General features: G+C 31.1%; 4 protein-coding genes and 2 non-coding genes across 7 annotated transcripts; 2 read left to right on the forward strand and 4 right to left on the reverse strand.

Moving 5' to 3' along the window:
* Window positions 1-1,606: 1,606 nt before the first annotated feature.
* Window positions 1,607-5,721, reverse strand: LOC137825761 (uncharacterized). The gene is made up of 5 exons (XM_068631525.2): window positions 5,425-5,721; window positions 4,265-4,518; window positions 3,134-3,350; window positions 2,656-3,046; window positions 1,607-2,009 (listed from the first exon to the last, which is right to left on the reverse strand). Exons 1-5 carry the CDS (start codon window positions 5,543-5,545, stop codon window positions 1,889-1,891), a joined length of 1,104 nt encoding a protein of 367 aa, XP_068487626.2. The 5' UTR covers window positions 5,546-5,721; the 3' UTR covers window positions 1,607-1,888.
* A 2,760-nt stretch (window positions 5,722-8,481) lies between these two features.
* TRNAK-CUU (transfer RNA lysine (anticodon CUU)) lies at window positions 8,482-8,555 on the forward strand. The gene has a single exon. It is a non-coding gene; the product is annotated as a tRNA-Lys (tRNA).
* Window positions 8,556-8,636: 81 nt separating this feature from the next.
* On the reverse strand, window positions 8,637-8,718 carry TRNAS-AGA (transfer RNA serine (anticodon AGA)). Its single transcript has one exon. It is a non-coding gene; the product is annotated as a tRNA-Ser (tRNA).
* A 2,261-nt stretch (window positions 8,719-10,979) lies between these two features.
* Window positions 10,980-14,199, forward strand: LOC137823798 (putative serine/threonine-protein kinase PBL7). The gene is made up of 6 exons (XM_068629071.1): window positions 10,980-12,243; window positions 12,329-12,586; window positions 12,690-12,862; window positions 12,981-13,060; window positions 13,156-13,303; window positions 13,623-14,199. Exons 1-6 carry the CDS (start codon window positions 11,733-11,735, stop codon window positions 13,974-13,976), a joined length of 1,524 nt encoding a protein of 507 aa, XP_068485172.1. The 5' UTR covers window positions 10,980-11,732; the 3' UTR covers window positions 13,977-14,199.
* Window positions 14,200-14,677: 478 nt separating this feature from the next.
* LOC137826194 (polcalcin Nic t 1) lies at window positions 14,678-15,150 on the reverse strand. Its single transcript, XM_068632082.2, has one exon. It carries the CDS (start codon window positions 15,047-15,049, stop codon window positions 14,795-14,797), a length of 255 nt encoding a protein of 84 aa, XP_068488183.1. The 5' UTR covers window positions 15,050-15,150; the 3' UTR covers window positions 14,678-14,794.
* Window positions 15,151-17,761: 2,611 nt separating this feature from the next.
* Window positions 17,762-22,763, reverse strand: LOC137823799 (pfkB-like carbohydrate kinase family protein). Of its 2 annotated transcripts, XR_016514699.1 has the most exons (8): window positions 22,321-22,763; window positions 21,543-21,751; window positions 20,108-20,320; window positions 19,594-19,791; window positions 19,333-19,470; window positions 18,953-19,084; window positions 18,536-18,652; window positions 17,762-18,158 (listed from the first exon to the last, which is right to left on the reverse strand). XR_016514699.1 is itself a non-coding variant. In XM_068629072.2 (7 exons), exons 1-7 carry the CDS (start codon window positions 22,460-22,462, stop codon window positions 18,024-18,026), a joined length of 1,152 nt encoding a protein of 383 aa, XP_068485173.1. In that variant the 5' UTR covers window positions 22,463-22,763; the 3' UTR covers window positions 17,762-18,023. The 2 variants fall into 2 exon arrangements, 1 of the variants encoding a protein (XP_068485173.1); XM_068629072.2 differs by lacking the exon at window positions 18,953-19,084.
* Window positions 22,764-23,325: the final 562 nt, after the last annotated feature.

The raw sequence follows: 23,325 nt of genomic DNA on the forward strand, positions 1-23,325 counted from the left end.
ATCACTTTTTTAACATTTGAAAATAAATAAAAGTATAAAACAATTAATTTGTTGTATTTCAAAATTGTAAGAAAATAATTAATGCTTCATTTTTTTTTATATTTATATGTAATAAACTCAAATTATTTTAAATAGTAGTTGGATAGTTTATATTTACATGTGGTAGAAATAATGTATTTATCACAAAATTTGTATTTGATCTTTTAAATGTTACATGCTATTAATTAATTTTAAGCGTTATGACTGTATTATGAGACTATTAATATATTTTTTTCATTCAAATCAAATTAACAAGAGATTGAAAGTAGAAAGAATTTTTTTATTACAACTCATGATAGACTGAATTTTTTTAAAAAAAACTTATATTAGTATGTGTATTTTTGTATCAAGGTGCTTAAATTTGCTATTTGTTTAAAATTTGATTTCCATACTTTGTCTTTGTGATAAGATAATCAAAATGAAAGGTGTAAAATTTTCACATTAATTATTTTTTTTCCTCATAAAATATGTAATTACTCCATTTATTGTCCTGTAAAACTATTATATTAGATCGTCTTTACATCAACAAACAACAATTTTTAAATTTCTTGGCAAATCAAAAAAACATATACGGCTAACATATTTTTCTGAAAAGATAAAAATATAACTTTGATTTTCTAAAAATATATCTAAAAATACAAAATCGTGATCACAATCTTTATAAAAAAAAAAAGAAAGAATATAGGTTAAAATAGGAGCAAGAGGGTAAAGTCCAATTGAACACATGATAGTGTCTTTAGATTTGTTTTGTTTAAATTTTTAAATAAATTATTTAAAACTTTGATATTAAAAATATAAATATTTTAAAATTTGGTAAAAATAGATTAATATAGTAAAATTGAGAAATACCTCAAATAGCACAAGATTCTTAATTACCAAAAATTTATTTTAATTTCAACAATTTATTTTAATAATTTCTCAAATTAGTATCAATGTTATTTTAAATATAAATATTATATTTTATCTTACCAAAGCCTAAAAATTGGTTTAGATTCGATTAAAAACTGGATCCCAAAAACCATTATAATTTCTCAAATATTTGAATTAAAACCAAATCATGCACAACTCTATTTACTTGTATCATAAGACCAAAATAATAGGCTAAATACAAAAGTAGTTTATGAATTGATTAAACAAAAGTAGTTTAAAATAGAAGTTGAAACCAGTTCAAAAATAATTTGGCTTTAAAAGCCAATTTAAAACTGGTATGATCCAAAATACTTAGTGTAATTCAAACATTTTGGTATTAAAAATTCCATTCATTCAAATTATTTAATTCAAGTTTTTTAAGCAGATCACAAGAACCCTAGTTAATGCAAAATTTCCTTCATTTTACCGAATTCATAACTTTAACAAGTATATTAATTTACATTCAAATCGAACCAATAATATATGACACGGTCGGGTAAACATAAAATATCAATTTTAACATTATATAAATTTAATAAAGGAAAAAAATATATATATATAATTCCAAAATAAAGATGAAAATCTTTATAATACCATGCATGCGAAATATTTTTCATAAATCTATAAATTTTGATGCAAAAATATTAAGAAGGGAAAGTTTAGATTAATAGAAAATATATTTGAGGCAGTCCTAAAAAATTCTTAAAACTAGCTTATAGTCAAGACAGGTCAGCGGTACAAGATGATAGAACAGCCCCCACAGGAGAGTAAAGCTGTGCCTTCACAACAAAAGTTTGAAGTCAAAACAAGTACCAAGTGCCACCAGACCAGGATTTTAATAACACTTAGTAGATTTTAACAAGGATCTACGGTTTTTTCTGCATGAACTTAGTCTTTGGATTTTGCAACATATACAAGAATTGCATCACATTTTATATTTTTACTGTGCCACCGAACAAGGAGGGGCTTGGTTCATGGGATCTGCAGTGCATGGAGGGGCTTGGTTAATGGGATCTGCGCATGGAGGGGCTTGGTTCATGGGAACTGTAGTAATCGGTAACCTGCAAATTTTCACAACAGAGCATTCAATTAATCACAAGACACATTCAGAGCATGAGAAAAAGAAAAGAAAACTAGTTCAGCCTCCCAGACAAGCAAATATATAACCATATCTATCTGGCTTTAAATCAAGTCACAACACAAAGCCACCAAAACAGTATTATATATCATCCCTCACTATATAATACAAACACAAACTTGTTTACTTACCACCAGGCACAAGCTTCAGCATGCGTACCAATGTATGATCTCACTCAGATAGTAAGATGATAAACTTTTCTTTAGAATGACGACTATCTATGAATTATTAAATAAATATAATATAATTAATAATTATATAAAATGTTATATCATACATAATAATATTTAAAAATAACATATATCCTCTCTCTTTTACATAATATTCATAGTGATTTCACCTCACTGGGAATTGACTCAAGACAATGCATTAACATCCACCTGGACAATGTAAACTTCAAAAATGTGGAAGTCAATGGAAACATGTAGGCTAAATGCTAAATAATTTTTTGTTTGCAGGGACAATTACACTTAGACATACACGAAGAGTAGAAAAGACTGAAGAAAGAAATAGACAAGGAAGCAAGAGAAACACCAAACAAAATAACACGTGATATTATAGAAACTTACGGAGATTCCAACCGTGACTTCTTATTAGCCCTCTTCTTGCTCTTTCTCCGCCTTTTTGAACTTACACCATCATCAATTGAATGTGCTGAACCTGGTTGCAGAGGCAGGGTGGCTTGAAGAGAAGATTCTTGTTTTGGAATTTGAAATGTTTGACATGTAGATTGAATTTCAGAAGACTCAGGATAATCAACTTTAACTTCACTATTATCAGCAACAGAACCTGAAACTACTGCATCTTTCCGATCCAGTGTAAGAGAGCTATGTTCTGAATTTGGTGTGGATAACACTGCATTAGCCTGTAACAGAGATATGTCCTTTCCTTTGATTGCATCATAATATAAAGACTTCGACTTAATTATCTCACAGAGCTTACTTCCTGAGCTAGAATCACCTACATTAAATGGTCATTTTAGCAGGTAAGCACATAGATATATAAAATATATTGAGAATATGTAATTAAGCATACACAAAATGATACCCATAATTGAAAGAATAGCAGTGTGTGCTGCCGACTGCTCAGCTTCCTTTTTGGTTCTGGCTGGATCACCGGTGTAGCTTGTACCATTGAAAACTAAAGATGTTGTAAAAACCGGAAGTACACCTCCTTGTTGTTGCTGAACAGTGTTGTATGAAGGTCCTTCAATATGCAGTTTAGAAGCATATTCATTTATGATAGACTTGCAAAATGGAGAAATCTGGAAGATAATGAAAAAAAATCAACAATTTAAAAAAATATATAATATTGAATGATAAAACTAAACCAAATCAAAATGAGGCAATGACAAAACTTAACTGAAGCATAAATGCATAATTAAGATAAATGTTATTTTACCGGCTATTTACTTTTTATAAGTCTGCAATAAATTGCTACAACAGCAGTAAGCACTTGATATGAAAACGTTTTTGCAAGAAACAAATATAAGAATGATTAATTCAAGTTATACTGGAAGAGTTTCAAACCATTAACAAAGTAAGATAAGGAAGGGTCCAAACTCAAGTTTCATTGGCAACAAATAATATTTATGATGATGATACTTCTATTGTACCAAACTTGCATGATTATTTGAGACCTCTACCTTACCTGCTGAAAACTAAGAGCCTTTGTGCCATTTCACAAAGATGATCTTCAACTAAGATTCTTCATCATTACAGAGGTATATATCCAATAAAAAATATCACATGTGCAGAAGCACATCTTAATTTATTATAGAATTCAAAATAGACAGGAACCATCTTAACATTTATATGTACACTAACTGAAAATGACAGGTTGCGCAAGATATCAAACGTCACTAAACAACTTATTTTATTTGATAAACAAGGATATTTCGTTAGGAAAAACAATAGAAACTACATTGTATCTAACTATAAGGCAAGATAGCATACATTTTCACAAAACTGAAACCAATCCTTCTAATTTCTACAAAGCACTAGGGTGTTTGTCAATCAGATGCAGAGTAAGCAAAAACAAACCTAACATATAGCAGTGTTTGATGTCTAAACTGTTGAAAGGTATTATTAACAAACATTAGCTCAAAATTACTTCACAATTTCTATACGTGTATTGCATCTACTGAAAAAACTGACAATAAGTTGTGTTACATCATACCTGACTGACAAGAGAGGGTCCTTCATCTCTGGTCTTCTGAAGGGTAATTTCTAGAGCAAGTCTAGATGCTTCCTGTTCAGCAGCTTTTTTCTGGGGAAATGTGGATTGGGAAGTATAACTAATCCCAGCCACCCACACAGTTGACCTAAACTTTGGATTATGTGGCTCTCCCTCGCTAACGGTTTGATACACAGGGATAGCAATGCCTGACCTTGTCGCAAATTCATGCAACCGATTTTTGTACATCAAAGGTCCTGCAAAATTTCACGAGAACAATTCAGACCACTGGAAATCTTTTCTGCATTTAACATAGATGCATCAAGACTTTCAACAAAAGAAAAAGTGTGATGATTGCAACAACTATTCATAAGCTCATACATAGTATGCATATCAAATAATTTATCTGACATTTAGATAGAATCCGAGCCTGTTTGGACAACCTCCTTCATAAGTTCCTTCTATAAGAGAAAAAATAAGAGGAAAAATTTAAATTAGATTCCTCATAAGCTAAAATTAGTTTATGCATAAGCTAACTTAAAGAAGCTCTCTCATATAACTTCTCTAAGTCGTTATTTCTAACTTGTACATAAACTAATTTTAACTTATAGAGAATATTATTTCATTGCAGTGAGTAAACAATCATGCACACTGTGACACCAATTGCAGTTGCAAAACACAGTTTAAAACCATGATAATGTAATGTAAGGAAATTGCACACTAATGCTGCCAACTAAAATTATAAAAACTATATTAAAAAAAATCATTCTTACTGGACTTTTTTTAACACTGTTTCAAGAAGAAAAGTAATATAAACCGCATAAGTTAACTGCAAACACAATGGCGGCAGCATTTACCACAATTTCCTGCATTGTCAAAGATCTCAAGGAAACAGCTACCACAGTTTAAAATAACCCTTGACAGAAAGCATGATCTAGCATAAAAAGTCTATGGATCTACACAGCAAAGTTTTCAAAAAATGAAAGTGACAGATATAACAAAATCCACAAACATCTATACCGTTTTAGGCCAAATTCATTCCCAGTAAAAATTAATTAAAAAGGGTTTTCCAAGATAATTGTTTTGTCAAAATCCCAAATAGCCTCAAACACAGTAGTAGAATAATAGGTTTCGATGTTAGGTTGAAGAAGTAAAGGACTTACCAGGAGACTGAGAAACAACGGGAACGGGAACAGGAACAGGAACCGCAGGTAGAGAAGGAGGAGCAGAGTCAGAAGGAGGAGCAGAGTCGGGAGGAGCAGAGTCGGAAGGGGCAGAAGCCATGAGTGGAGGACGGAGAGTTTATCCCTCTAGGGTTTAAGAATCAGCAATGAAAGATAAGAACTTCAGATGAGAACTGATTTTTTTTTTTTATTGTTTGTGCTTTGGACTATTTATTAAAGCACTGCAACTTTTACACCTCATTCCAAAAAAAAATATTTTCTTACAAAAAAAATGGTACTATTTTGATGGTTTTTACCAAAATAAATATTTTTATTTTTATTTTTAAACGTTTTCAAACACAATTTTGTGTGGTGCTTTCATTTACAACTTTGCCTTTGTCCAATTCTATGGGGTTTTTTTTCTAACTTTTATAATTGAAGCTGTATTTAAGCTTATATTTGTATTATTTATTTTAAATTGTTATTAAAAATATAACTTTAACTTTTTTTTTCTTTTAAAAATGATGTAATGCTTCACGATTTTAAGATTTTATATACAAATTTTATATATTTTGGTGCCGTATCTTACGTCATAATTTCATGTTTTTTATTTTTTTATTTTTTATTTGAAGTTGTGAGTTGGGATATAATTTTAGTAGTGTTTTCTTTTTTTGGTTTTGTTTATGTTTTTTTTTAAATATTTAATGATTTTTTGTTGTGTTTACTTTAGTTTGTAAATTATTTTTTATTTAATGTAGGTTTTGTTAAAACTTCTATGATTTAGTGCATTGTGTTTTCACACAGATAATTTGCAGATAATTGCTTTGTTGTGGGTAGGATTGCTTGAGAATCTGCTCATGCAATGCATATGCAGTTCTTGATGTGATAAGGAATGGTGGAAGTGGGTGCTTGGCATGGGATGGCATTTTAAAACATGAAGGATTTGAACATATAAACAATAATTAAAATAAGAACATGTTATGAATGAATATATACTATATAGGGGTGGCAAAGTGGAAAAAAAATCATGGGTTATTTCAACCCACTAGTCCGCTTAGACCCGTTCCGCATAATCCATAATCCGCGCGGGCTAAGTGTAGGGCGGGGCGGGTTGGCTTGCATAACCCGCATAACTTTAAAATGTATAATTTTTTTTTCTACACTCCATATTTTCTTCATGTAGCATCATATTTTACATTCTGAAATTTTTAATAGCATCTTACTACGCATGTTTAAGGAAAATAATATTATGAGACCATTTATCTCATGCATCTAAATAAATCAAAAATCAAAATTTTTATTTAAAAACTTAATTTTTAATAAATATTTCTTATGCGGACTAGCCCGCAGGCTCGCGAGCCAACCCTTATGCGGGGCGGGTTAGAAAAATCAACCCGCAAATTCTATGCGGGGCTGGCCTATGCAGGGCAGACCAGCTCGCATTGTCACCCCTAGTTTATATAGACCTTTACAAAACATTCCAAATAATTCATACTTTTTTATCAAACATTCTCCAACACACCCCTCGTGTAGGGAGTGACAGCTCGTGCGTGGGATAACATATTATGGGTGATCCGATAACGACCTGATAGCGGGTGACCTAATAAGCCCAACAAACACTCGTTAGGGTAAACTCAAAATGACTCTCATACCATATTACAAAATGAACTTAAGCACCCACTTATATACAATGAGATATCCTAATTTCTAGTCGATGTGAAATTTTTAAGAAATAAATTCTTCTCAACATAAGAAAGAAAATACAAACTTTACAAAGAATTCATAAATATATGATTTAAATGTATAATATTGACAAATACAGAAAAAATTAAAATCTAGACATTATGATACAACAAACACTTGAAAAAAATAAAACCGATACTTTATGATAACACTGAATACTTGAATAAAAATAAATGAATTGTCATTATATCAACATATATTTCATAAAGTCATGATAAAACTTTGGGAAAAAATATATATTAAAGGGCATTATCGATCAAATTACAAAAAATATTTACTATTGACTAAGATTACAAAGATTTTAGATTTTGCGCCATAGCAACCATCTAAGAACCAAAAGTAAAATACCATCAAAGAATAAAAATAGCATGCCTCAAATGTCATTTTAGACCTTTTCAATTAATATATTTACAACAATAATTTTATCGAAAGATCAAATATTAAACATTCATGTCTAATTTTAATGTTGAACTAAAATTGTTTAATTTAAATTTAGAAAAATTAAAAATCAACGTTTTACTAATTTTTTAAGAAGAATCATTATTAGACATTCGTAAAACAATTTAAAATAGATTAAAGTAAAAATTAAATAAAATTTTATAATTTAAAATTAATTTATAATAAAAAAATTAATAAAGTTGTTTCACACAACTCCTTTTATTTATAAGATTTTTTTCTTATTTTCATAGAAATAATTGATGTAATTAGCAAGTTGAATGGATTTGAAAAACAAAATTATTTTTTATTACATTTTTATAATAAATGTATTGCATTATTTTTTCCCAACAGTCAGTGATATAGAAAATGAGTTTTTTTTTTTTATAAAAATAGTGCAATTTTGAATATTTTTTTTATCAAAATGATTATTTATTTTTTTACGAGCGTGTGGATTAAGTGTTTCTTTGTTTTATCATGTAATAAATGTTCAAATGAGACAATAAACTTTATAATAATACAAAACATGATTTGTTGGAAGAAATATATTATCTCTTCTAACTAACAACTTGATATTTTGCAAATATCTAATTTTAGAAATATTAAGATAAAGTTTCATAAATACTTGGATCATTTAAAAATAATTATAAGATTATATTTAGAACGAAGGATATCTATAATTAAATAAGATGACATAAATAATAACAAACTTATTTCCTAATAAAAAACCCTCTAATGTTTGGGAGATACACGTGTATCCATATAAGAGACTGCGACAATTATTTTACTCCAATAGAAAATAATCAAAGTGTCCTTAAAATTGAGATTCAGTCTTAAATATACCTGTTATATTAAATAAATATCCTTTATAATCAACAAGCTGGAATAGCTCAGTTGGTTAGAGCGTGTGGCCCTTAACCACAAGGTCGGAGGTTCAACCCCTCCTTCTAGCGATTTTTCATTTTTCTTTGCATTTTTAAAAATGATTTCTTCTAAATTTTTAAAAAAGAAAAAAAAATTATTTTTAGAAAAAACGTGAACGGCAGGATTCGAACCTGCGCGGGCGGAGCCCACATGATTTCTAGTCATGCCCGATAACCACTCCGGCACGTCCACGGTTGTTATTATATTTAATAATTTGACCTATATATTTAAGGTAATAGTTTTCACAATATTAATTTATATGAAACTGTTATCGAGTTAAAGAAAATAAAAGTATAATTTCCTTAACAAAATGTAACATCTTAAATAAAATTTAATATCTAATTTTCATAATTAAAATATTTAATGTAATTTTATCAATAGCTTTCCACTACTTGCAATTAATGTTTCCTATGTATTTTTATTATTGAGTCTCATCCTAAAGAATGATAAGGGATTTGTCAACTTATTGTCTTCGGGAATTATTTTGTATATTAAAAATAATATAAAACTGTATTTTACACATTTTAATTAATTTTTAGTTTTAATTCATCGTTCACCAAAATAAAATATCTTACCAGGGTTGGGCCCAATTATTAAAGCCCAGCCTCTGTTTCTGATTTGCATCCATTTTCAAAATTAATTTTTGGAATGCCTAACAAACTTCATTAATTGTTGAGTAGGGTACATCTTCTAGTCTAACTTCTTATCCATATTTTTTTTAATATAAAAAAGTTCATTAATTGCATTCAATCTCTTCTTGTCAATTCAAGAAATAATAAATAATTTTTAAATGAAACAACAAAAAACTTGTGATTTTGGTTACCTTTTTTTTTCCAGTTTTTTCCTAATATTTTGACCTTATTTTGTTCATAGAAAAAAAGTTGTCTAAAAAGTTTCAATTTCTTTAGAAAGATAAACTCAGAAATAGAAGTATTTTTATTAATATTATGGATTTATAGAAATACCGTACTAAAATAATAGCAAAGTATGTGTATACATGAGAATATCTTATTAAAGAAAGCATATAAAAAAAATCAACATAAAACAACTCAAGTCTAAATATTCGACGAAAAAATGTTTTACCAATGAGAAACATTAAATTACTTTCATTATAAATTTTTTTATAACTAGTTGGTGATAAAAGCTTGTTTACAGTTTCATGATTGCAATAAATTATATTTTTAAGATGACTAATAATTTATTAACGTTAGTTAATAAAGGTCAAACCCATGTTTAATTGGAAGAACGTTTTTAAACATTTGATTATTAACGTTAGTTAAATTTCGTTGAGCTTCCATAAGCAATTTTAATATTACTCTGACTTATGGGTAAGTTTATTACGCAAACATTTGTATTTTGTTATTAAAAGTTTGTTTACATTATACGTTATGCCCAATTAAACTCATATTTATAACCATAAGCTTTTGAATTTCCACACTGATCATATTTATAAACCATATGTAATTGTGAACACTTTGGTCCATATTTATAACTATAAAAAAACCAAACACATTTCTAATTATAAATAGTTTAGAAATAAACTTATGCTTAAAGCATATACTTAAAATCATATGTAAGTGAATAATTATTTTGAATTGGAAGTTATGTGTTATAATACGTAATTTATAATATGACAAACCCAAAGAAGAGTTGGTAAAAAGTTCATAGAGCTTCCATAAGCATATTTATTATTCTGACTTTGAGTACCTCATTACATAATATTTGTATTTTTAGCATTCAAAATCATACATCACGTTATGCCCCTCCTCTATTTAGCTAAGGAGAATAAAAATGTTTTTACATACTAGCCTATGCATAAACTAATTTTAATTTATGATTTTTTTTTCTGAAAATATTTATAAAAAATATTTTTTATATTAGAATAAAATGTTTTAGCATGCACCAAGATGTGGTTGGTTTAAGTGTTATTAGATTCAATTCTCTTAATAAGATTTCTAAATTTGGACCTTTTAGAATAAGTTTTTTTAATGGAAATTAATTATTAACACATACAAGTTTTAAAAAAAATGTTTTAGCATGCATGGTAAGAGATTACGTGTTTGTTTGGACATTCTCACTAAGTCTTTGTTTAGACGGTGGAAAGAAAATAAGGAACTTGAAATTGAAAGAAGGAAATAAATATTCATAGCATAAAAACTCAATGCAATGGAATTAAAGTAAAAGTAGTGAAAATTAGCCTTTAAAAAATAAGAAATAATTTTAATAATCTTTAGACTTTAATAAAGTTATTATTAAGATATGAGATAAAAAAAATATTTGAATGCACAGAAAAACATGGGTGGAGATGAATGGAGGGTCGATGTAGATAGATATATTTGATGAAAGTGGTAGGGTCCATTAGGACACCGAATCGCACTCCACGTGTTAAAAAAAATTAGACAACAAAGTATATATATATATATATATATATATATATATATACATATATAATTATGTGAAGAAACATCATGTCATGGTATCAAAATATGAAAAAACACATGATTTGAAGAAATTGGCTGTATGGTTACCAAACTGCAAAGCCAATCGAATATTCGATATTGATTTTGCTGGATTTAAACTTCTCAATCTATTGCTTTGTAATTTTTTTACAATTTAAAAAAAGTTGTTGAATATTTAGTTGATTTCTCTATCCATTCAATTACAAATATTTCATTTTTTATAATATAATTGAGTTTCTACGTGCATGCATATTGGAATCATCATACATTATAAGTAGTTTCTTCTTATTTTTTTATGTGTGGTTTTTCTTATTCATGAGTCCCTACCTAACAACTAAATTATGCTGAAAAATGTTCCCTGGTGTGTGTTCTACCTTCTGTCACCTTCAGTCTCAGAAACACGAGATTCTCTTTCTCATTTCTCACCATCAGTTCTTGCTCTCTCCTCCCTCTATACTATAATCATTTTAACATAACTAATAACTTGAAAGGTGGTGTCATCATCATCACCACACTCTCACCCTTACCCTTGATGATAGCCAACTTTTCTTAACCTTCTTTCACTCTGATGCAACCTTACATCAATCCAATTTCAATTATTCAAAGACAACCCCAACCACTTCCCATCTTTCTTCTTTTCTGTGCGGTTGAGAAAAAAAAATGCTCCAATCCAACAAGCAAAGAAGTTTCTCCCAACTTTTCTTCTTTATCTTTTTTCTCTGACCCTTTTGTTCTCTCTACTTCATTATGAGTTTCTGTTCTGATCATACCAAGGGTGTTTCCAATGCACATGTTTCCTCTGCAGTTGGAAATGACTCTTTTGAGCACAAAAGGCTCAAACTCATGACCCTTTTGAGAAAAATCATGTGGGACTTTGCCTTGGCATGTGTTGGTGTTGGTCCTTGTGGTGACAACAACGACCATAACGGTCAAAGGAAGACCACTTTGGAGCATAACAAGGCGTGGTTGCTGGCGGAGTCTGGAGCAGAATTGGCAAGTGCTGACCCTCAATCGGTTCACTCGTCTTTCAGGTTCAGCTTCTGCTCTCAGGTAGAGGTTGAGTCCTTCAACATGAGCTCTTCTGCTTCTGCTGCTGCCGCTGCAACCTTTTTGATGGTAAATTTGGAATATGAATCTCAAATTAAGGAGATGAAATGGAGAACACATTCACTGGGGAAAAGCATATCTCCAGTCTTCAACCCCTTGACCAGGTTCAGCTATAGTGAAATTCTGTCAGCTACTCAAAATTTTTCCAAAGGTAACTTGTATGTGAATATTCTGTTGGTGGAATTGAATTTGATTCCTTTGAGTGAGATTGACATTCTATGTTTTGTTGCGGACAGAGAGAGTGTTAGGGAGAGGTGCCTTGAGCTGTGTTTTTAAAGGAAGAGTTGGGCTATGGAGGACTGCTGTTGCTATTAAAAGGTTGGACAAGGAAGACAAGGAGTGTGCTAAGGCGTTTTGTAGAGAATTGATGATTGCTAGTTCTCTTCATAACACAAATGTTGTTCCTCTAGTGGGGTTCTGTATTGACTCAGAGGAGGGTTTGTTTTTGGTATACAAGTATGTGTCAGGGGGCAGCTTAGAGCATCACTTACATGGTAGTCATCTTCTCTGATTTTGTTTGTGTCCTAATGCTAGTCATGTAGTTGTTTCCATTGAATTTTATGGTTTTCACTGATTATAGATGACCTTTTTTTATAGGGAAGAAGAAAAGTGTGAAGGGTAGTTCACCACTTCCATGGTCTGTGAGATATCAAGTTGCAATTGGGATTGCAGAAGCCGTGGCTTATCTGCATAATGGAACAGAAAGATGTGTTGTTCATAGAGACATTAAGCCTTCAAACATTCTTCTCTCCTCTAAGAAGATTCCCAAGGTAAGATTCCCTTTTGCTGATAAGTTGTAGTATACCGTATGCAGTGGAAATTGTATCATAAAGAAGCCTTACTACTTACAAGTCATTCTGATTGTTTATTTTTGTTGCTAAATTGCAGTTATGTGATTTTGGATTAGCTACATGGACTTCTGCCCCGTCAGTTCCTTTTCTTTGCAAAACTGTGAAAGGAACATTTGGGTGTGAACTTAACTCCTATACATATCTAATTTTGCTTTTTCATTTTCATATTTTGAACATTCAAATAAATTGTTTTATCTTCTCTTACTCAACAGTTATTTGGCTCCTGAGTATTTCCAACATGGGAAAGTATCAGATAAGACTGATGTTTATGCTTTGGGAGTTGTTTTATTGGAACTCTTAACTGGCCGCAAGCCAATTGAAGAAAAAAGACCCCCTGGAGAGGAAAACTTGGTAGTATGGGTGAGTTAATGATAAAGTGTCATGTCATGGCTTGTAATTTCATATAATCCAACCTCAGAGCATCAACAACTCCTATCAATTAAGCCAATAATTAATGAACAAATCAATGATATAACTCTTAGCTTTTAAATTTCTGACTTCTGCAAGACTAGAACAAAGTGAATAAAATAGAATTTTTTTCAGTTTATCTTACCCGATCTAGCTGCAAAATGACATTTAGGACTGTTTGGTTTAAGCAAATGTTTTTGGTTCTATTTTTGTATTTCACTTGTAATTACAAAAAATTCAGTTTGTTTTAATCCGTGACATTCATTTGCAGGCTAAACCTTTGCTTAGAAAAGGGAAAGGAGCCATTGAAGAGTTGCTTGATCCTCAAGTCAAGTACAATTCGAGTTACATAGATCAAATGGCTCGGATGGTTGATGCAGCAGCTGCCTGTGTTACAAATGAAGAATCTAGGAGGCCTAGCATAGGTGAGATTGTTGCAATACTGAAAGGTGAAGTTGAGCCTGTGTTCTCTAGAAGAAGGAAGTCTGGTTATCTTGGTAATGGATTTGTGATTGATTATTACCCTCAGTTACAACAAACAAATAATGAGATGAAAAGTCACTTGGCCTTGGCAATGCTTGGAGTTTCAGAGTGTGAGGATGATGATTTTCTCTATGGTCGTTGAGAATTGTTTTTTCCAAGATTCTCACCATAGTGCAGGGTTTAGATGTGAATGTTTTCAAGTTGTTACTAGGAACAGAAGCTCAGAGGAACATTGCTTGTTTGTACATTTCTTGCCTCTCTATCTTTCCCTTACCCCAAGGAGTAAAGTGTAATATATTTTCTTGAGTAAACAACTATTTCTATGGGTAAACAATTTCAATAAATCCTATTTTCATTATTTTTTATGGATAATGTTATATCTGCGTAGGAAAATTCATTGTTATCAGTTTATCCTTGTGAGTGTTTTGGATTCTTTCTCATGGCTCTAGAACATACAATTTTTTGAAGACCCCAGCTTCTCTCTCTCCACCAATCAAAAGAACACACACACAACCAAACCAATTTTGCATTGACAAAGATCAGTTAAATATATAGATAATGAACAAAACCATGTTATGTGTCCATGTACTTGGTTAGATGACGTACAAACATAAAATTGCATGGTTTAAAGTGGACTCCATTTAATAAGATAATCTCTACTTGTTGGTGCACCTATATCTTGGCGTCTAGGGCAAGGACCTTGTTATATAATTGATAATACACACAATAAGTCCTACCATGTTAACACCCATTGTAGAAAAGGTCCAAGAGGATTACAAAATGAAATCTATAAACCTCTCACATTTTGATCATTATCGCAGAACGTTAGAAAGCATGCACACATACACAAGAACTGTTTGATCTTCCCATTGGTGACAACATACATAGAATAGAACAACTGAAGTAAGAATGAAATTGAATTAATGAATATTAATTACAAAAGGGTGGTGGTTAATTAATCTAAAAAATCTTTGCAACATCTTTGACTAGGCCACGGTTGGCTTTAGCAAATTCTGTGAACTCTTCGTGTGAAATGTAGCCATCTCCATCAGTGTCAATCTCTTCCATCATCCTTTGCACCTCTTCTGCTGTTACTGATCCAAGGGCCTTCAGTGCTTCTCCTAGCTCAGCTGAAGAGATTTGGCCATCGCCGTTCGCATCAAAACGCTTGAAAATGCGCTCCCTGTCAGCCACGTCTTGAGGATCATCAGCCATTGTGATTAGACAGACACAAAGAAAGAAAGAATATATAACAAATGATAACAATGTGTTGTGTCAATGAATGAGTTCCTTCTGCTTTGTTTGGTTTGGATGAGTTGCAGTGAAATTGGAGATTGGTCAAAGGGTTTGGAACTTGGTTCTTAAAGACCTGGGGTGCCACTTCATGTAAGGACACCCTTTAATGTCGGGGTTGGTGTCCTATTTCATGAGACTTGGTCATGGTTTACAACCGTTTTATTACTATACTTTTGTTTATGGTTGAAAATGTTTGGGACATGAATGGAGAATGTTTCTGAGGTGTGGTTGAAAATTGAAAGTGTTTTTTACCTTTGGTTTAATTTGCAATGGGAAAATTTGAAAGATTTTAATTAAAAGGCTATCTTAAACTCAAATATTTATAACTAAAACAAGACAAAAGAAGTTGTACTCATTAGAAGATAGAAAAGAATATTAAAAATAAACATAGTTTAAAAAATATATAATTTTAAGAAGAATTATTGGCATAAAATAAATTAACCATTTTTTTAAAATTTTGATAGATTAAGTAATTTACTCTTTCTTAATTTTGATGGATAAAGTAATTAAGTCTTATAAATAAAAGCAGAAGAAGTATAATTTAAAAATTTAAAATAATACTAATTATCAGTAATTTATCAATTATTTGCACTTTAACAAATAAAGAAATAAATAGTAGAGGGATGTTAATTTACACACATCTTAAGCGAATATGTTAATTTAGACAATATCTTTGTTGATTTTTCTCGGCAAGTGTACCGAATCAACTGTAATATAGTACTCTTTAAAGTACGAATGTCGAACCCACAGAGAACAATTCTAATTAAGATGTTCTGTTTTAAAACTCATTAAGTATAGAAAATAATTTTGAGACTTTGTTCATAACCAAATTAAAGATTTCACAAGAACTCAAAGATTTAGGGTTTGATTCTGGATGTAACAAAACCAACTTATCAAATATAGAGAAAGATACTTGGGATTGAATTGCGTTTATATCAATCATCTGTATTTTGAATAATACAATATATAATACTCAAAACTACTTATTCTTGATGCTTAATTTAAAGTCATTCATCTTGATTCCTCACAGATGAAATTCATAAGATAATTTCTCAAACTGATTCCTCAGATATTTAACAAATCATCCAGCTTTAGGAACAGAATTATAATGCAATCAATAACCTGGAATCTATTCCTAGCATTACAAGTTATCAAGTATTTTCGTTTATTTCAGATCCTTAAAGGTACTTTCCAGTTAAATTTAAGGATCAAAATCAAGACTCTATTGATTAGACAGAATCAAGCAATAAGCATAAAACGAAAATACCAAGAACAAGTAGAAAAGAGAATTTTATATATATATATATATATATATATATATCACCAAGAATACATTTCATCAAGATAAATTACATTCAATCCCAAGTTAAAAAGAACTTAGTCACTCATGACAGCTCCTCCAATCTTCATTCTTGATCTAGATTGCATAAGAAGGGCTGATCTGAGCAAGTTCTTCTCCTAAGAACAGAGGTTTCTTCTCTTTCTCTCACTAGTCTCTCTCTAAAAAACCCAATCTGTTTTCCACCGCTGGTTTTGAGTTATGTTTCAGAATTTATATAATCAACTTTAGCTCAAGCTAGCCCGTTTTAGCTTGAGCTAGATCTTTCGGTGCATTTTTAGCTTGAGCTAGCGATTCTAGCCTGAGCTAGATCAGTACTACACCTTTAATCAACTCTGGACAGTTTTAGCTTGAGCTAGCAATTCTAGCTTGAGCTAAATCTTCTTGTAATCCAATTAAGTTTTTACTTTTTTTTCTTTCAAAGCCAACTTGAATAATTCTTGAATACATTCTTTCAATGCTTCATATTCATCTGCAATTTACACAAAAATTGAGATTAAATTTCTTCATTTGTTTATTGGTTCAAAAAATATAAAATCAGATTCAATAATTTTCAGATTAGGGTAATTTTCCTACATTAAGCAACAATTAAGTTCCAAAGTGTTCAATTTTCTCAATCATAAAAACTACACATTGACACTTATTTTTTTTAGACAACATCTTAAAAGAATATTTTTTTTTATAAAAAATAAAAAATCAACAAAAGAATCTCTGCACTTAAAAAGTAAATTTAACTCATATATAAAACTAAAAATATATTCAAACTATTTTATTGAATCATTCTCTCATCTTTTTTTAGAACTTTCAAAGTATACAATGATTTTAGTAAACTACTATTCTTAACTTGATTTTTTTTATAGTGCAGTGAGTTCTTAACACACTTTAATAATGATTAAAAGTTTTTTTTTAATATCAATTTTTATATATTTAATATGTGAGATAATAATTTAGAAATTATTTTTGAAAGTTTTTCTCACCAAGTATATTACTCTTCTCATTCTTTTCCTTCCATCAATAAAGGATCAACCATAAACATATTAATAATCACGCTTTGTTGGAGATTCCACATCGACTAGAGATTAGTGTCTTTCATTGTATATAAGTGGGTGCAAACCTTAACCTTATAAGTTGGTTTTATGGGATTGAATTAGACTTGTAGTCCATTTTCTTAATATGCTTATTTATATTTAGTTGGTAAAAGAATAAATATACTTTACTTTTTTTATTTATGTCTTAAAAAGTTATTTATTATATTATAACAATGAAACAATAATTCACCTAACAAAGAAGGATTAAGAAGGAATTATTAGTTAAATTAAAAAATATATAACAAATTACACAGCAATTCCTACATCATAGATCAAGTACAAATTGATGCATGGAGAAGGATTATCCATTAGCCAATGATGAACTTGATTAGTGTAGAATTTTGCCTGAACTAAATGACCAGTTCCTATTCATTGTCCTAGCTCACAAGTTCCCAAGAATTTAAATTCCCTCCTCCAAAAAGAATTATCATCACTGATCACATAATTACAGAGAGTGGCAGCAAAGTTAGGAGACGGGCTTAAGCATAGCATCAAGAACAGCTTCCTTGGTGGGAAGAGCTGGAATTGCACCTCTCTCAGTCACAGTCAATGCACCACAGACATTAGCAAACTTGAGAGAATCTCTCAACTCTTCCTCTTTCTGCAATCATAAATCACAAAACTTGTCGGTCTCACCATACATGATAATCTGTAACTAAATAACATTGTAAAATTTATTATATTGTTTGCACTTTTCAGTTAAGTTCTTAAGCCTTATACTCACTTATGGGGCACCCATGTGCACCCAAAGTATAAAGATTAAAAACACTTTTTTTTCTTATTCCAGTTCTCAATTCTTCTGTGTTTTACATTGGGTTACAGGCATAAAGTTACAGGATTGAGAATTTAAGGCAAGAAATTGAGATTTCTTTTAATAATTTAAGCAATAATATGTGCTCCGTACTGCTAGAGTTTCTCCAGTTGTGAGATGTAAACTTTTGGGATGTGTTAATAACAAAGCAAATACATTTTTCTCACCTGAAGTAATGAAGGATTCTCTGCTAATTGTGATAATATTCCAGCCACAAAAGCATCACCAGCACCAGTGGTGTCAACAGCATCCACCTTCAATCCCTTCACCCTGCCACTGAACTCCTGCAAAGAAATACCAGGACAGGTTTCAAATCATAATAATCAATAATACACTAAAATTAGCAGCATAAATACTATTGGAAATCATAACTAATAACTTTTCCAGAACTTCTTTTAGTAGTCTTTTACAATCAATTTCCAATAGAAGATAGGATGTCAAACAAATATTCCCTATTTTGTTTTCAACAATTTTCTGTTCCAACTGTAGCATGCAAGAATTACAGCAAGGACATAGTGAAGGTTTATTATTACATATCTTTTTCATCAGCATCCCACTTTGAAAAATTGGCTAAGATTAAGAACCTTGGCTCAAGTGGCTCCAAGTCTCTTTGTGCGACACTTGGTGCTGCGTTCAAATCCCACAAGCTTCTTTGCCTTAACTTTAGCTTCAAGGGATAACAGGACATTCTATTGGTACAAAGGAAGTTATTCATCCTGTTCGTATGGAGTTGTTCAATTCATTTTTCTAAATTACACAAACACTGTAATATGATATGTACCTTTATTGTGCTACAAATAAGCTGCTTCAATTCTTAATGTGACAGGAATATGAGGGTGAAGTTTATGCAACAAGTGCTTAATTAGTGAACATTACTGCCTCGTGATACACCAAATGGTGACCGTAAAACAAATAAGCAAGAGTTGAAATGAATTTCGGAAAACAGCATGTTTGGAAGGCTTACCTTAGTGTAATATCTACAACCTTCTGCACCTTCAGTAACTAGGAGCAGCTTGAGGTTTTCATGGAATAGTTTACGTACAACAGCATCATCGTATGGGTCCTCACCTTTTGTAAGAAAAGAAATCTCTTCTTCACTTACCTGAACAGTCATCAGATTAGTTGCCAGAGATAGTATTTCTGTCTGTTACATTACATTCCGTACTCTGGAAAAAAAGAGCAAGAAAAACCTATTGCTAAAGAATATAATCAATATATATTCTACCTTAATGATATCTGCAGTCTCCCATATACTCAGAATTCCTTCTCTTGCACTATCTTCAGAAGGCCATAAAGGAAGCCTCAGGTTAGGATCATAAGACAGAACTACACCAGCATCTTTTGCAGCCTTTGCTGCAGCTATGTGTGCTGATTTGCATGGTTCTGTTATAAGACTTATAGAACCATAATGAAAAATCTTCGCCTGCTAGCATGAAATAATAGAACAATGTTACTAGAATTTATAAATTTAGAAGAGTTAGAGCAGAAAATATTAAGAAATGGAACATAGACTTGGCAATGAAGAAATTCATCCAAACAGATACTAATAGTTAAACAAATTCACCAAATATTAGTTGAAAGAAGTGATGTTGAGTAGCTTAACAAATAATATTACTTGAGAAAAGTGCAACAGAAAGAATGTTGAGTAACATGCTCAATAGAGTTTGATTTTCCTTTTATTCCACTCGGGGTACATTTTGCTTTTGTTTGACTACCACAAATTCTGCTTTTGGTTTTACCTTTCTGATTAGGTCCAAATCAAGTTCATCTTCTTGGAGCAGCATATCAGCACTGGGATTACGATAAAACATGAACTCTCGCTCTCCATCACTTCTCAATGTAACAAATGCCAAGGCAGTACGTGCACCAGGGTCAAAACGCATCCCTTCATGGTTAACATTATTTTCCTTTAGTATATCCGCAAGCATATATCCAAATTCATCTTCACCAACCTGTTCATGTTGCAAAAAACATTCTTGAACTCGAATTTAAAAGAGACATTTTAACAATGACTTCCAACTTATAAGAACTTAAAATACTGTTCAAAATCAGAGTTTATTTATCTTGATACCAGATTCTCATTTGACTTTCATTTTTCATACCAAACTGTTAGTGGTTGTAATTCAGGTTACAGAAGTTGTTAGACAGTTAAAAAGGTGTGATGTGATCAACTTTATTGATGATATGACTGGGAGGGTGTGGGTCAACTTGATAAATAAGAAAAGTGATGTGTTTGATATGTTTAAGAAGTTGAAGTCCCTAGCTTCGAGGCAAAGTGGCAATTTCTTGAAAATTATAAGAACTACAGAGGTGGTGAATATGTTTCCGAAAAATTCAATGGCTACTATGAAGGAGAGGGTATATTATCCATGAAGTTACACCTCCCTATACACCACAATATAATGATATTGTAGAAAGGAAAAAAAAAACATTATGAACATGATGAGATGTATGTTGAGGAGCAAAGGCTTACCAAGTTATCTATGGGGGAGGAAATCTCAACATATGTATATGTTCTAATCAGATCACCCACTAAGAAGCTAGAAGGGAAGACTCGCGAGGAAGCTTGGACATGGAGCAAGCCTAGTGTTGATCATCTCAAAATTATTGGATCAATTTGTTTCAAGCATGTGTTAAATCAATTGAGAAGGAAACTTGACAACAAAGGAGAGCAGATGATACTCGTATTGCATGTAATTCCCAAGAGCAAAGTAGACCTATCATGTTTCAAGCAAACATACCCTTCAACTCTCTAACACCAACATAGTATCTACCAATAAACCCATACCTCCTGCACATCACACAAAATAGAAAAGCCAAAGCCCTAACTTGACGCTTATGTGGTGGAAACTTTCATTATAGAGGGACTAACTAATGACACAAATCTTGTAGGGACTAATTTGACATCCCATAAATATTTCAAGGACCAAAATAGGAGTTAACTCTTGATTTACCTTATCATCTACTGCTTCATAAAACTTGATTCTGTAACAAACATGCTGAGATTAACAAAACAAGCCCCTAAAGTTTGGCAGCACAGGATTAAGGATGCCTGGAATATCAAGTTTGCTAGCAAAATCAATTTTGACAGTATGCCAAAGCGCACAAGTATATATGATGCTTCCTACACCTATTGGAAGTATAAAACAACATACATAAGTACTTATATAATACCTTTCCAATGAAAGCTGATGAACCCCCTAATCGAGATATGCCTACTGCAACATTAGCAGGGGCACCTCCAGGAGCCTTTTTAAACGCAGGTGCTTCAGCCAAAGAAAGGCCATTGACAGTTGGGACAAAATCAATGAGCATTTCCCCAAAACAAACCACAAGAGGTGATTCCTTTGTTTCAGGTCTCCCATCACCAGGAAAAGCCTTTCCTGTAGCAAAGAAAAGTTGAGAACTAAAATACATTCATATCATAACTTGATACCCTACAGAAGTGACACTAAAGAAAGAACTTTTAAACTAACGAGGACTTTGAATGAGGTTCTGCAAAGCTTATTTGTACTTACGAAAATAGTTTTATAACTATTATTAACATTTTAAGCTTATTTTAATAACATGTTTATGTTTTCTACACTATCATCTGATAAAAAAACCAACACAATTATAGATTCTTATAATAACTCTTGAAATTCATACATGGGTGATTTTTTTTCAATAGTGAAAAACTTTTACATTGACAATGCATGCCTATTAATTTCTTGTCTTAATAACTTATCAGAGCCAGGTTTACTAAATCATCTCTTAATTAAGTTTATTACCCAAAGACATCTAAAAGCTCACATGCACGCAACTCAAATTGATAGCACAAACTGCACCCTCCCCTAGTTGCAACAAGCATATTCGAAAACATTACAAAGGTTCAAACAGAACAGTAAACAGTTGCTCATCCTCACATCATGCATAAAACTTAGACTTAATGAAGACCCATAATTTGGATTACCTCTGACATTCAATTTGACAATCGGAGGGGCAAGAGGGGAAGAAAAGGCGGAAGCTTTGACAGTGGGCTGGCTGAACTTGACAGAACTTAGAGGGTGAGAAGCCACACTCCTGAAGCTGAAAACACCACAGTCAAGAGCCATCAAACAAATCACTACTAAACAACCCTCAAGGATTTAGCTCTTGAAATTCCTTTCTTTTCTCTCTTTATCACCCGAAATTGAATGTTTTTCTGGATTTGTGATGGGGGCAAGAGAATTAATTGATGGGGTTTGTGTGAAAATTGCCTTTGGAATGGACGAAATCTGGGCTACTCCGTGTTGCGTAGTATGTGCAGTTTCTCTGCTGTTTTTTTTTATTAATTCATTTATCAGACAATAATAGAAAGATTCATAAGCATCTGAACGTTTTGAACTGCTTAGTGCTGACGCTGTTCAACTGAGAAACATGTTTATGTTGTTCAAACCGTTAAATAACAAACCTAGTTTATTTACCGCTGCCACCTGTACGCAAATATTTGTAAGTAAATCAACATTATATATCTTGTAAATATCAATCTATTTATAATATTTTAATCAACTTTTATTTCGATGGATCTAATTTACTCAATTCACTAGTTCTAATACCTTATTGGAATTTTATCTACTTGGTGATGTAACATTGTTTAAGTAATTATTTAGGCATGATGATATAATTGTAAAGAATTACTTAAAATTATATTGATAAAAAATTTAAAATTGTATTATAAGATAGTAATTAATTACTTAAAATTAGATATCTTCACATCCCACCTAAAATATAATAATTTGTGTATGCTTTCAAATTCACTTATGGTCTTTTGTATTATGTTGTGAACTCTTGATTTTGAAAATTCTCATTCTCTTAATTTTTTTTTATGAAAGTACATATTTTTTCTATTTTTTTAATATTGATAAGAATAATTTTTTATCAATAATATCAATCTTATTATTTATTAATAGTTTGTCAAGATCTTTTATCTAGCGTT

Source organism: Phaseolus vulgaris, chromosome 8 (assembly GCF_051622355.1).
Source record: "Phaseolus vulgaris cultivar YP4 chromosome 8, ASM5162235v1, whole genome shotgun sequence".
Taxonomy (NCBI): domain Eukaryota; kingdom Viridiplantae; phylum Streptophyta; class Magnoliopsida; order Fabales; family Fabaceae; genus Phaseolus; species Phaseolus vulgaris.